Source organism: Kogia breviceps, chromosome 6, assembly GCF_026419965.1.
Source record: "Kogia breviceps isolate mKogBre1 chromosome 6, mKogBre1 haplotype 1, whole genome shotgun sequence".
NCBI classification, from domain to species: domain Eukaryota; kingdom Metazoa; phylum Chordata; class Mammalia; order Artiodactyla; family Physeteridae; genus Kogia; species Kogia breviceps.
This window is the reverse complement of record NC_081315.1, coordinates 24,735,863-24,750,134: the sequence shown is the minus strand read 5'-3', so window position 1 is coordinate 24,750,134 and position 14,272 is coordinate 24,735,863. Positions and strand designations below refer to the sequence as shown.

Below are 14,272 nucleotides of genomic sequence, written 5' to 3'. Positions count from 1 at the left end.
GCGCAGGGATCGTTAATGACTGATCCCAGGAGTCTTCCCTTGGAATGCAGTGGAGAACACACAGTACTGCAACCCAGGGCAAGAAAGATATTGCAAACTCAAATATAAGCATGTCTTTACACCCAACCAACACTATTTTCATATTTGTTTAAACTTATTAACATCGGGAAAACGTCAATGCCATTACCCCTAAAACAAGTTTCTGGAGAAGATCTTCCTAGACAACTAACTACCATTGAAAACCAGAATTTATAATGTTACAAAACGTGACAGGAGGAGAATCGCCTCGGTTTTACGTGATAAACATGCCCCAGCAAAATCTTTCGCCAATTTTGGGGTTCTAACCTGGAGTACCAGGAGTTCCTTTTCGCTGTTTAACTATTATAATGCAAGACACCCCCCCCCCTTCTGACAGGGCTGGGGAATCATAAACCAACCATGCTTCAACATCCTTTACGATTCAATCCTCTCTCTAACCGAGCACGTGGAGAAAACTGCACAAATCTTTTTACCCTAGAAAAATACACCAGAAACCACAGCCACCTTCGTTTACAGTTATACCGCAACCAATGCCCGATTCGATCCAAAACACACTGTTAATCGCGATTCTCATAAAATATTTACCCAGCCCAGAATGCGGGTACCACAGAAGCGTCTCTTTTCTGAGACAGGCAGTTTTGCACAGCATCCCGACCGGGGACTCTTGGGGGCGGGAGAGGTATCTGCGCACCCCAGAGGAACACACAAACGAATCACGCTAGCGCTTTGGAAAAGTTATCAAAAAGAACTCCCCAGAGAAGTTTCGCCCCTCTTCCAGTCACCAGCATTGCCGGAGCCACAAGGCACCCCACCCAGCCAGTATGCCAATCTCGCAGCTGCGAGGCGGGTGCGTGCCTACCTTGCTATCCAGGCGCCCCAGCCCGGGGCTGTCACTCCGCAGGCAGCAGGACAGCCGAGGGTAGAAGCCACCGCACAGCATCTCTCCCCCACTCAGCAGCTCCAGCTGGGACATCATCCGCCTATCTCTCCTTTTCAGGCGCTTCGGAGGGTTCCCATTCAGGCACCTTCTCCTCCTCGCTCCGCTCCCTTCGCTTCTTTCCCCAAACTTAGCATCTCCTTCAAAGAAGCCCAGAGCCACGGCTAACAGCAGCAGCTTAAAAGAGAGCATCTTCAGCATCGCCTGCCCCGCGCGGCAGGGGCTGGGCGCGGGAGGATGGGGGGGGAGGCCACTGCCCAGCAGGGGCACTAGGGCGCAGCTCCAGGAGGAGGCTGCGGGGCGGCAGGACACTCGAGAGGCAGAGAGAGGTGGCGGGGGCGAGAAGATGTAGAGCGATGCAACTTTGCAAAAAATAAAAGACGAGGCGGTGGGCCCAATGCCTCAGGGGAGCCCGAGGACCGAGATAAAGTGCGGTTGACACCGTTTGCGGTGGTGCCAGTGTCAGTTGGGTTGGGGGGCTTTCTGCTGAGGCTGAGGAGTGGCAAGAGGAGAAGGAGTTGGAAGAGGAGGAGGTAGAAGAGGAGGAGAAGACGGCCACAGAGGTTCACTTGTCCGTGTAACGGGAGTTGTTTAGGTGAGACAGTAGTAGCAGGAACAGAAACGGCGGCGGCGGCGGCGGCGGGGCAGGCGGAGGCAGGGCCAGCGCTGGGCTCTAGATGATGCTGAGGTCTTCTCTGCGGGCGGCTGCAGCTTCTCACACAGCCTCTCATGTTTCGTTCCCTCTTTTCTTCTTCTTTTTAACTAGCGCGCGGGGAGGTGCTGCCACCGCGCGCCCCTTGACGTCACCGCTGCTCGCGCGCCCCCGCCCGGGTTGGGGGGAGGGGAGGGGGCGGCCCCGGCGGCCTCCGGGGTGCGGTGGGGAGGGGCCGCGGCGGCGGGCGGGGCCCGGCGGAGTCCTCGGAGCCAGCCTGGAGGGCGCGGGACGCCGCGCGCCCGCTTGGCCGCGCCGTCCGGGTGGGGGCGTGCACGGCCCTGGTCCCCCCGGCCGGCCCGCCTGGGACTGGGGCGCGCGGCCCGGTGGTTCCCCGCCCGCCCCTCGCGCAGCCCCTCCGTGCGACCCCGGGCGTGAGGCGGCCGAGCTGAGGCGCCGAGAGAAAGTGAGTAAGAGAGGGCTGCGGGAGGCGAGAAGGGAGGGGACCCTTCCAGGGCCTCCCCCGCCCCGGTCCCGGTCCGCGCCTCTCCCGGGAGGGAGTATGAGCCGAGTGGGCTGGAGTTGGCGGGAGGGAGCTCTCCGGCCCCTTTCCCTCCCCTGGCCCGCTTGGACTCCCCCAGATCCCGGTGATTTCCAAAGTGAAGCTCGAGCCGGTAAAAATCTTCCTGGGGGTCTGACTGAGAGGCGGGGGGGAACAGCCCAGATGCTGCAAGCCGCTGAGTATGTGGAGGTGGTTTGAAGACTGTGCCGAGAAGAGGTAGCCATCCTTGCCTAAGTCCTGCGCGCTCCTGGAGTGGCACAAGCGCGTGTGCGTGAGGTGGGGTGTCGGGGCCTCCTGGAAGGGTTGCTGTCGCCAGGGTCCTGGGCGGGCTGGCCCCGGACGCCCGTTCGAGGGCCCCACCTGTGCCCTGGAACTTAGCCGGGCCCCGCTGGTGCCTCCCCGGGAACGCAGGAACGCAGGTTCCCCTGCCCCAGGTGGAGGAACGGAGAAGAAGCTGGCCTTGGAATCAACATTCGTTTTAAATTGAAAAAGGAAAAAAATCCTGGGGAGATATACGCAGGGGTGTAAACACAGAGGCATCAGCTCTGGAGGAAGAATTCGTAGTGGGTTTGCCGGCGTCGATGAGCGGGATGTGCTACGTATCCCGGGTTCCTAAATAAGTTAAATCTCTCCCCCCACCCCCGCTAGACAAAGTCTGCGTGAAGAAGGTGTTTCTGAAGTGATTTGTGCCTTATCAAGAGTGGTGACTTGGCATTGACTGGGTCCCCGCAAGTTGGCATCAAGAGGAGTCTCTATGGGGTTGCATCACAAAATGTGCTCTCTGCCCGCTTGAGTATTTAACAGGGGAGCTGATTTTCTGGTAGATGGATTCTGAAGAGGAGATAAGGCCGTTTTCTCATTTTGGCAATGGAGGAACGTTCACCATATTTGGATTTGCTTCACTCTTCAGGCACAGATTTCGCCAAGCTAATGTAAAAGTTGGTGACCGTGGGTGTGGATAGCTGATTGAACTAATTATTGTTAAAGTGGTTGCAGTGGCTAGATAAGGCTTCTGCCCCTTTCTCTTCCTGGGCCCGGATTTACTAGTGGAGCTAGGTTTTTCCCAAAAGAGGTGACAGATTAGAATAGCTGAGAAAATCTGCTGAGATATTCAGTCCAGACCTGAGCTCATGGTAGGGCCCCTATGACTTGCTTAACGTTTCTCCCAGGGGCTGTTGTATACACAAGACTTCTGTATGCTTGTGATCGCAAATGCTTCTTCTGATCCCACAGACTGCTTTTTATCTGACATTCTTCCTGCTTTGAAGACTTTTTAATATAAAGAAAATCATAGAGCTATAAAGACTTTAAGACTTTAAACTCTCATTTAATAAACAAATCTATACATGAATCACATCGAGATTATATCACTTGTTCACTCTCATCTAATTAGGTAGTTTAAAAACCAGGGACCCAATCTAGGTTGCTTTCCACTATCTAAAGTTTATTCCCAAACACCAGTTTTATGTTGTTTTTGCAAAATAAAAAAATCCTTTAAAATTTCTATTTCAGTGTTATGAGCTCCCACCCCAAGTGATGTATTCCTGTTAGTGTTGGAACAAGCCTTCCTTATGGTTCGTACTTAAAGACTAAGGACATTTAAAGGTAAATTAATTTTGGTTTTAAAAAATTATGCAGATGTTATAAACTGTGACCCTAAGTTAAAGTTATAGAGTTAAGGAACATATGTATATGTATAACTGATTCACTTTGTTATAAAGCAGAAACTAACACACCATTGTAAAGCAATTATACTCCAATAAAAATGTTAAAAAAAAAAGTGAACCATAAATTAAACTATAGACTCTGGGTGATAATGAGGTGTCAGTGCAGGTTCATCAGTTGTAACAAATTTTCCTTTCTGGTGTGGATCCTGGTGGAGGAGCCTGGGAAGGAGTATGTGAGATTCCTCTGTATTTTCCACTTAATTTTGTTGTGAACTCCTCTAAAAAAATAAAGTCTATTAATTAAAAGAAAAAAAAAAGATATAGAGTTTATGAACCATTACTGAAATGAGACAGACTTGTTCCTTCTTGATCCATGGGAGCTAGAATTGATCCCACCTGCTGTTAGTCACGACAGTCCATAAATCGGGTCACTGATGAGTTAGCTGCATTTATTTTCAGCGCCACTGATAGAATTTCCAAATAGTCACTCAGCAGTGTTATACAAATGAACTAACTTCTGATTCGTTTTTTGCAGAGGGAAATTGCAAAGCTCATCTACAGCCAGATCGACAGCATATATTTTTTTTTTAGGAATCAAGAATCAACACTGGGCTATTTCCTAAGATTAAACCGTGAAAGCCCACTTGGAGGCTGCATGGCCATCTGCACACTTGAACCTGAAACATGGACTTTTTCAATCGGGGAGATCTCCTTCAGCTAAATCATCAGAAGTGGTGAGAAGAAAAGACCCCTACCTGACCAACCTCCTCCAGACAAATTAAATCAGTCTAGCGAGGAATGGAGCTGTACAAGGGTGGCCAGAACACCATCTTCTGCCTGCACCATCACTGAGCCGTCCCTCTAGGACTGCCACCTTACCTGCTGGTTGCACCCAGTGCATCCAGCTGCGTCACGGAATGGGAGCTGAAGTCCTGCTCCATTCACCCAGCTGAGCTTATTGGTGCATGGCCGTGTCTGCCCCGATGATGTGGCTCCTTTTTCTAATTTGCACCAATGCACCCTGTATGGGCTAGTGGCATGTCTGACCACCCCACTCCCATATCCCAGTCCCACCCGGGATTCTATTCCTTACCTCGGATGGATTCAAGATTTTCATGAACAAATTAGGTTTCTTGCAAAAGATGAAATATTTGACCCAAATTGAAATTGATTTCATAGGTAAAGCTCAAAATATTACCATAGATATGATTTACATATGTATTTATATATGCGTATATAAACAGTCATGTAGATATACATGTCTGTGTATCAGAAGTTAGCAAAACTTAAATTTGGTAAATGTTTAAAATAAAACTATTTGGGTATTCGAATTGGTTTTATATATGGATTTCTGGACTTCACAGAAATATGTGCTATTTAATTCTATTTCAACAGACCTATATTAAGCACCAGCCACTGTGCTAAGCGATGTGTACCCAGTAATGAAAAGTAGTACAAACACCCTGCCTCTAGGTAGCTAATAATCTAGTAAGGAAGACAATCTAGTAAGGTCACAAGTAAACTTATGATTGAATAATTACGGTAAAGGCTATGAAAGAAATGCTAAGATGGAGAATAACAAGGCACATTGATTTCAGATTAAGTGACTGGAAAAAGCTTCTCTGCGAAAATGACATTTCAGCTGGGACCAAAGGATGCACTGGAAGGAGTGTATGAAGTGACTCCTCCCTGCCGTTTAAAGTACAGGAAAAAGAATGAAATCATGCCATGTGCAGCAACAGGATGGACCTAGAGATGATCATACTAAGTGAAGTAAGTCAGACAGAGAGAAAGATAAATATCATATGATATCACTTATATGTGGAATCTAGAAAATAATACAAATGAACTTATTTACAAAACAGAAATAGACTCACAGACATAGAAAACAAATTTATGGTTATCAAAGGGGAAAAGGGAGGAGGGATAAATTAGAAATTTGGGATTGACAGATACACACTACTATCTATTTCACTATATGAAACAGAAAAACAACAAGAACCTACTATATAGCGCAGGGAGCTATATTCAATATCTTGTAATAACCTCTAATGGAAAATAATATGAAAAAGAATATATATATATATATACACACATGTATATTTATGTATAACTGAATCACTTTGCTGTACACCCAAACCTAACACAACACTGTAAATCAACTATACTTCAATTAAAAAAATTAAAGTACAGAAACAATTGAATTCAGAATAGAATATGATACATTTAAGGGAAAGCACAGGGTAAGAAAGGAGAGGCTACAGGCCAAACTCATAGGGTAGCTTATAGACTCTAGGAAATTAATGAAGTTATATTCATGCATTTGTCATTTCCTTTTGCAAGTACCTAATCCTCATTGATCTTTGTCTCTTTCTTTAAATCCTGGCTTTTCACGCAGCTTCTAGGGATTTTAGTTCAAATGGCATTTCAGCCATTGATTCTCACCGAATCAGCACACACTTTGTTTTCATTTGTGCGTTGTTAATGGGAATTGAGGATTTTTCTTCATCTGTGGGAGTTGAATATCCACGCAGTTGTGAACTCCATGTGGGCAGGAATTGCATTTCCTTCTTGGTCACTGCAGCACAATCTTGACAATCTCATTCAGTCTCATGGTATAGTGCAGACCTCTCGATAAATGCTGCTGACTGTCCAATCCTGTTTGAATTAATACTTTTTAAAGGTTTTAAATAGAGGAAACATTTGCATTATAAAAATTTTAAATTGTTAAACAGAAGAGAAGACACACTTGAAGTGCACTCTCACCAGGGAATTTCAGGAGACATTGTTACCGAAGTGTAAGTCCACCAAGGAAGGGCAGCCAATAAAGCCAAAGAATAAATACACATCTTTTAAAACCTAAAGACTGGTTATAGTTCAGGTACGCTGATGACAAAGGTAGGGCTGCTTGTAGGGGTTTTTCTATAGTTATTCAGTCTTTCTTTCAAAAGTTGGCACCTGCTGGGTGCCAGATCCTGTTCTGGGTGCTGGGGACACATCAGAGAGCAAAATATCTTTCATGGATCTCGTGTTCCACTGAAGAGACAGATAACAAGTACCTATAGAGTATGCCAGAAGATGATGAGTGCTGTAGAGAAAGGGGGTCATGGGGAAAGTGTGCAGGGGTTGAGAGAAATAGTAATTTTATATATAGTTGGCCCTCCGTATCTCCAGGTTCTGCATCCGGGGATTCCACTAATTGCCATTGAAAATAGTTTTAAGAAATTCCAGAAAGTTCCAAAAAGCAGAACTTGAAGTTGCCATGCTGGCAACTATTTATATAGCATTTACATTATACTGAGTATTATAAGTAATCGAGATGATTTAAAGTCTGTGGGAGGATGTGCGTGTGTTATATGCAAATACTGCACCATTTTGTATAAAGGACTTAAGAATCTATGGATTTTGGTATCCAGGCATCCTGGAACCAATCCCCTGTGGATACCGGGGGCGACTGTACATTGTCAGGAAAGGAGTCTCCTGAGGCACTGACAGCGACTGGGGCATAGATACGTGGACAGAGGCTTGAAGCAGTGAGCCTCTGCTCACTTACATACACGCATGCGAATGTCTAAGCACAGGGAACAGCAAGTCAAAGGCCATAAAGCAAGCATGCTTGGTATGTTTAAAGATTAGCAGAGAGACCAATGCAGCTGGAGCAGAGTGGGTGACAGAGGAAATGACGAGAAATGAGGGCAGACAAGTAGCCGGCATCCCGCATTGCATAGGATTTTATAAACTATGTTACCGGCTTTGGCTTTTCCTCTGAATGAAATGGTTATCACTCTGGGGTCCTGTCAGAAATAAAGAAATTCTATTTATTAATTCATTATTGAATAGTAGCTATTTCCACAGAGCAAATTAAATATAGGGAATTAGTTAAATGAGTGTTGGGAAACTGAAAAAGATTATAGAAATAAAATAGTGACTGCAGGAAGCAGCTCCCATCCCTGGGAACTGGGGAACGAGGGGAGTCGGGGTTACCAAAACCTAGAAGCTGACGAAAGAGCCCTGGTGGAACTGTGGAGATGCAGTCGTTGCCCCGCTGGTGTGGATATACCTCCCAGATGGTGACATGAAGTTGATTATGAGCGTGCTGGGAGAACACAAGACTGGAACCAACGGCCACTGACAGGATGCATTAGTTTCCTAGGGCGGCCATAGCAAAGTACCACAAACCAGGGGGCTTAAAGCAACAGAAATGTATTCTCTCACAGTTCTGGCAGCCAGAAGTCTGAAATCAAAGCATGGGCAGGGGTGGCTCCTTCTGGGGGAGAATCTGTTCTGGGCTTCTCTCCTAGTTCTGGTAAGCTCGGGAGTTCTTTTCTTGGTTTGTAGATGGCGTTCTCCCTGTGTCTTCACATCACGTTCCCTCCAAGCGTGTCTGTCTCTGCGTTCCTATTTCCCCCCTTCATAAGGACACCAGTCATGTTGGATTAAGGTCTACTTCATCTTAACTCACGCAACTGCCAACACCTTATTTTCAGTTAAGGCCACATTCAGAGGTACTGGGGGTTAGGACTTCAATATCCATTAGGGGGACACAATTTAATTCATAACATAAGATAAGGGGTCATCACTGGGGTGATACAGACAGGAATGGCAAGGAAGGAGGAAGGAACAAGTCCCTTCTCATCATTTTGCCTTCCAGCTTCCCTCCTGTGCCTTGTCTTAGGTCGTCAGGCTGCCAATAAACAGAGCTCAAGGTGGAGATCCTTGGCCAAGAAATTTACTGAAAGAGTACTCGTAGGGAAGGAGAGTGAGGGAAGCAGGATAAGGCAAGAGAACAAAGCTAAGTAAGGATGTAAGCTGGAGACTACCTTCAGTCTGATCGCACAGGGGCCTCTAGAGAATGAATTGCACCACAGAATTGGTCCCAACTTGAGGCACCGTGAGGTGGGGTGGAATGATTTTTTTTAACCCATGTATCGGTTATTATTTGCAGGTTGCCCCCGAGGGAGACATAAGCCCCCAGGTAGACAGGTCCCATCCGGCCAAGAACAATGCTCTGGAGAAGCGGTAGCTGTGAACTCTAGTAGCCTGTGTTTCTCAAGGAATTTGTCCATTTCGTCCATTGACATAGAGTTGTTCATGACATTGCCTTGTTATCCTTTCATTCTATAGAATCTGTAGTATTGCTACTTATTTCTAATATTGACAGTTTGTGTCTTCCGTCTTATTTCCTGATCAATGTGGCTGTAGGTTTATCAATTTTATTGGTTTTCTCAAAGAACCCGTTCTTGGTTTCATTAATTTTCTCAACTGTTTTTCTGTTTTTTATTTAGTTGATTTCCCTTCTGATCTTTATTGTTTACTCTTTTCTGCTTACTTTCGTTTTAATTTGCTCTGATTTAGCCAGTTTCTTACAATGGAGCCCAAGGTCATTAATTTGGGACCTTCCTCTTTTCCTAATGTAGGCATTTAGCAATATACATTTCCCCCATAGTACTGCTTTTAGCCACGTCCCACAAAATCTGAAACATTGTGATTTCAATTTCATTCAGTTCAAAGTACTTTCTAATTTCCCCTTTGAGTTCTTCTTGACCAACCTGTTGTTTAGAAGTGTCAAGTTGCTTGCGGATTTTTAAAAAGCCTTTCTGTTGTTGATTCTAATTCAATTCCATTGAAGTCAGAGAGCATAATCTCTTAAAAATTTTTGAGAGTTTATTATGGGTAGGAAAATGGTCTATCTTGGTAAACATTCTGTGTACAATTTTGCTGTTGTTGGGTGGAGGGTTCTATAAATGTTGATTAGGTTGATTTGTCAGATAGGGTTGTTCAGTCTTCCATCTTTATTGAGATTCAGTCACTTGTTCTATTAGTTATTAAGAGAGGAACAAATATTGACAGTTTTGAATGTATTAGGGATTTTCCTGTTTCTTCTTGAAGTTTTTTCAGTCTTTGTTTCCCTTTCATTTTGAAGCTCTGTTAACTGAGCACATAAGCATTTAGGACCGTTGTGTTTTCCTCATAAACTGTTCCTTTTGTCATTACGAAATGTCTTTCTTTATCCTTGGTAATAATCTTTGCTCCAAAATCTACTTTCTTCCTTTCTTTTGATTAGTGTTAACATATTTTCTCCCATCCTTTTACTGTTGATTTATTTCTGTCTTTATATTTAAAGTGCATCAATTGTAGGTAGCATATAGTTGGGTTTTGCTTATTTTTGTCAATGTGATAACCTTTAATTTTTTTTGCTGTACGTGGGCCTCTCACTGTTGTGGCTTCTCCCATTGTGGAGCGCAGGGTCCGGATGCGCAGGCTCAGCGGCCATGGCTCACAGGCCTAGCCGCTCCGCGGCATGTGGGATCTTCCCGGACCGGGGCATGAACCCGTGTCCCCTGCATCGGCAGGCAGACTCTCAACCACTGCGCCACCAGGGAAGCCCGAACCTGTGACTTTTAATTGAGGTGTTTAGACCCTTTCCATATGATGTGAAACCAGTTGGGTTTAAGAGTAATCACCAGTTGTTTTTTCAATTGTCCCATCTATTTTTTGTTCTTTTTATTTGTTTGCTCTTCTTTTGGATTGAGTATTTAATTTATTCCGTTTTCTTTTCTTTGTTATTGGCTTATTAGCTATAACTTTTATCTCTTCTGGTGCTTACTTTAGAGTTGGAGTATTTTTAGCTTATCATAGTGTATCTTCAGTTAATATTATACCACTTCATATGTAGTATAAAACCTTAACAATATACTTTTATTTTCCCCTCCCAGACTTTGTGCATACTCTCCACATATGTTATAAATCTCAGCGTGTATTTCTGTTTTTTTTGTTTGTTTGTTTTTGGACAGATATTTCTTTTTTAAACTTAAAAATTGGAATAAAAGCCTTTTATATTTACCCACATAATCACCATTCCTGGTGCTCCTTTTTCCTTAGTATAGATCCAGATTTCTTTTTTTTTTATTTGATAGCTCTTTATTTTGTTTTTAAAAAATAAATTATTGGAGTATAATTGCTTTACATTGTTGTGTTAGTTTCTGCTGTAAAACAAAGTGAATCAGATATACTTATATCCCCATGTCACTTCCCTCTTCGTCTCTCTCCCATCCTCCCTAACCCACCCCTCTAGGTGGTCACAAAGCACCAAGCTGATCTCCTTGTGCTATGAGGCTGCTTCCCACTAGCTATCTATTTTACACTTGGTAGTGTATATATGTCCATGCCACTCTCTCACTTCGTCCCAGCTTACCCTTCCCCCTCCCCGTGTCTTTAAGTTCATTCTCTACATCTGCATCTTTATTCCTGTCCTTCCCCTAGGTTCTTCAGAACCTTTTTTTTTTTTAAGAATCCATATATATGTGTTAGCATACGGTATTTGTTTTTCTCTTCCTGACTTACTTCATGTTGTATGACAGACTCTAGGTCCATCCACCTCACTACAAATAACTCAATTTTGTTTCTGTTTATGGCTGAGTAATATTCCATTATATATATGTGCCACATCTTCTTTATCCATTCATCTGTCATTGGACACTTAGGTTGCTTTCATGTCCTGGCTATTATAAATAGTGCTGCAATGAACATTGTGGTACATGCTTTTTTTTTTTTTTTTTTTTTTTTTTTGTGGTACGCGGGCTTCTCATTGTTGTGGCCTCTCCCGTTGCGGAGCACAGGCTCAGCGGCCATGGCTCATGGGCCTAGCCACTCTGTGGCATGTGGGATCTTCCTGGACCAGGGCACGAACCCATGTCCCCTACATCAGCAGGCAAACTCGCAACCACTGCGCCACCAGGGAAGCCCCATGCTTCTTTTTGAATTATGGTTTTCTCAAGGTATATGCCCAGTAGTGGGATTTCTGCATCATATGGTAGTTCTATTTTTAGTTTTTTAAGGAACCTCCATGCTGTTTTCCATGGTGGCTATATCAATTTACATGCCCACCAACAGTGCAGAGGGTTGCCTTTTCTCCACACCCTCTCCGGCATTTATTGTTTGTAGATTTTTTGATGATGGCCAATCTGACTGGTGTGAGGTGATACCTCATTGTAGTTTTCATTTGCCTTTTTTAATGATTAGTGATATTGAGCATCCTTTCATGTGTTTGTTGGCAATCTGGATATCTTCTTTGGAGAAATGTCTATTTAGATCTGCCCATTTTTGGATTGGGTTGTTTGTTATTTTGATACTGAGCTGCATGAGTTGCTTGTATATTTTGGAGCCTAATCCTTTGTCAGTTGCTTTGTTTGCAAATATTTTCTCCCATTCTGAGGGTTGTCTTTTCATCTTGTTTATGGTTTTCTTTGCTGTGCAAAACATTTTAAGTTTCATTAGGACCCATTAGTTTATTTTTGGTTTTATTTTCATTTCTCTAGGATGTGGGTCAAGAAGGATCTTGCTGTGATTTGTCATAGAGTGTTCTGCCTATGTTTTTGTAAGAGTGTTACAGTGTCTGGCCTTACATTTAGGTCTTTAATCCATTTGGAGTTTATTTTTGTATACAGTGTTAGGGAGTGTTCTAATGTCATTCTTTTATATGTAGCTGTCCAGTTTACACAGCACCACTTACTGAAGAGGCTGTCTTTTCTCCATTGTATATTCTTGCCTCCTTTGTCAAAGATAAGGTGACTGTATGTGGGTGGGTTTATTTCTGGGCATTCTATCCTGTTCTATTGATCTATATTTCTGTTCTTCTACCAGTACCATTCTGTCTTGATTACTGTAGCTTTGTAGTATAGTCTGAAGTCAGGGAGCCTGATTCCTCCAGCTCTGTTTTTCGTTCTCAGGATTGCTTTGGCTATTTGGGGTCTTTTGTGTTTCCATAAAAATTGTGAAATTTTTTGTTGTAGATCTGTGAAAAATGCCATTGGTAGTTTGATAGGGATCGCATTGAATCTGTAGATTGCTTTGAGTAGTATAGTCATTTTCACACTGTTGATTCTTGCAATCCAAGAACATGGTATATCTCTCCATCTGTTTGTATCATCTGTAATTTCTTTCATCAGTGTTTTATAGTTTTCTGCATACAGGTCTTTTGTCTCCTTAGGTAGGTTTATTCCTAGGTATTATATTCTTTTTGTTGCAATGGTAAATGGGAGTGTTTCCTTAATTTCTCTTTCAGATTTTTCATCGTTAGTGTATAGGAATGCATGATTTCTGTGCATTAATTTTGTATCCTGCAACTTTACCAAATTCACTGATTAGCTCTAGTAGTTTTCTGGTAGCATCTTTAGGATTCTCTGTGTATAGAATCATGTCATCTGCGGACAGTGACAGCTTTACTTCTTTTCCAATTTGGATTCCTTTTATTTCTTTTTCATCTCTGACTGCTGTGGCTAAAAGTTCCAAAACTATGTTGAATAATATTGGTGAGAGTAGGCAACCTTTTCTGGTTCCTGATCTTAGTGGAAATGGTTTCAGTTTTTCACCTTGAGAATGATGTTGGCTGTGGGTTTGTCATATATGGCCTTTATTATGTTGAGGTAAGTCCCATCTATGCCTACTTTCCAGAGAGTTTTTATCATAAATGGGTGTTGAATTTTGTCGAAAGCTTTTTCTGTATCTATTGAGATTATCATATAGTTTTTATTCTTCAATTTGTTAATATAGTGTATCACATTTATTGACCTGCATATATTGAAGAATCCTTGCCTTCCTGGGATAAATCCCACTTGATCATGGTGTATGATACTTTAAATGTGCTGTTGGATTCTGTTTGCTCTTATTTTGTTGAGGATTATTGCATCTATATTCATCAGTGATATTGGTCTGTAGTTTTCTTTTTTTGTGATATCTTTGTCTGGTTTTGGTATCAGGGTGATGGTGGCCTTGTAGAATGAATTTGGGAGTGTTCCATCCTCTGTAATTTTTTGGAAGAGTTTGAGAAGGATAGGTGTTAGCTCTTCTCTAAATGTTTGATAGAATTTGCCTTTGAAGTCATCTGGTCCTGGGCTTTTGTTTATTGGAAGATTTTTATTTTTTTATTTTTTTTTGTGGTATGCAGGTCTGTCACTGTTGTGGCCTCTCCCGTTGTGGAGCACAGGCTCTGGATGCACAGGCTCAGTGGCCATGGCTCATGGGCCCAGCCACTCCGCGGCCTGTGGGATCTTCCTGGACTGGGGCATGAACTTGTGTCCCCTGCATCAGCAGGCGGATTCTCAACCACTGCGCCACCAGGGAAGCCCCTATTTGAAGATTTTTAATCCCAGTTTCCATTTCAGTGCTTGTGATTGGTCTGCTTATATTTTCTATTTCTTCCTGGTTCAGTCTCAGAAGGTTGTGCTTTTCTAAGAATTTGTCCATTTCTTCCAGGTTGTCAATTTTTGGGGCATGTAGTTGCTTGTAGTAATCTCTCATGATCCTTTGTATTTCTGCAGTGTCATTGTTATTTCTCCTTTTTCGTTTCTAATTCTGTTGATCTGAGTTTTCTCCCTTTTTTTCTTGATGAGTCTGGCTAATGGTTTATCAATTTC

General features: G+C 43.3%; 1 protein-coding gene and 1 long non-coding RNA gene across 4 annotated transcripts in view; one reads left to right on the top strand and one right to left on the bottom strand.

The window, feature by feature from the left end:
* HHIP (hedgehog interacting protein) overlaps positions 1–1,730 on the bottom strand; it is a 94,422-nt gene extending 92,692 nt beyond the window's left edge. For 2 of the 3 annotated variants that reach the window (XM_059066279.2, XM_059066280.2), the window contains exon 1: positions 899–1,711. In XM_059066279.2, coding sequence (XP_058922262.1) covers positions 899–1,177 — 279 coding nt within the window. In that variant the 5' untranslated portion in view covers positions 1,178–1,711. Of the gene's footprint in view, positions 1–898 lie in introns of all 3 variants that reach the window. The other variant, XM_059066278.2, reaches the window with a different exon arrangement.
* A 250-nt stretch (positions 1,731–1,980) lies between these two features.
* LOC131758312 (uncharacterized) overlaps positions 1,981–14,272 on the top strand; it is a 41,637-nt gene continuing 29,345 nt past the window's right edge. The window contains exons 1-4 of the long non-coding RNA XR_010840987.1: positions 1,981–2,094; positions 3,703–3,795; positions 4,393–4,591; positions 5,456–5,630. This is a non-coding gene — a long non-coding RNA (uncharacterized lncRNA). The remainder of the gene's footprint in view (positions 2,095–3,702; positions 3,796–4,392; positions 4,592–5,455; positions 5,631–14,272) is intronic.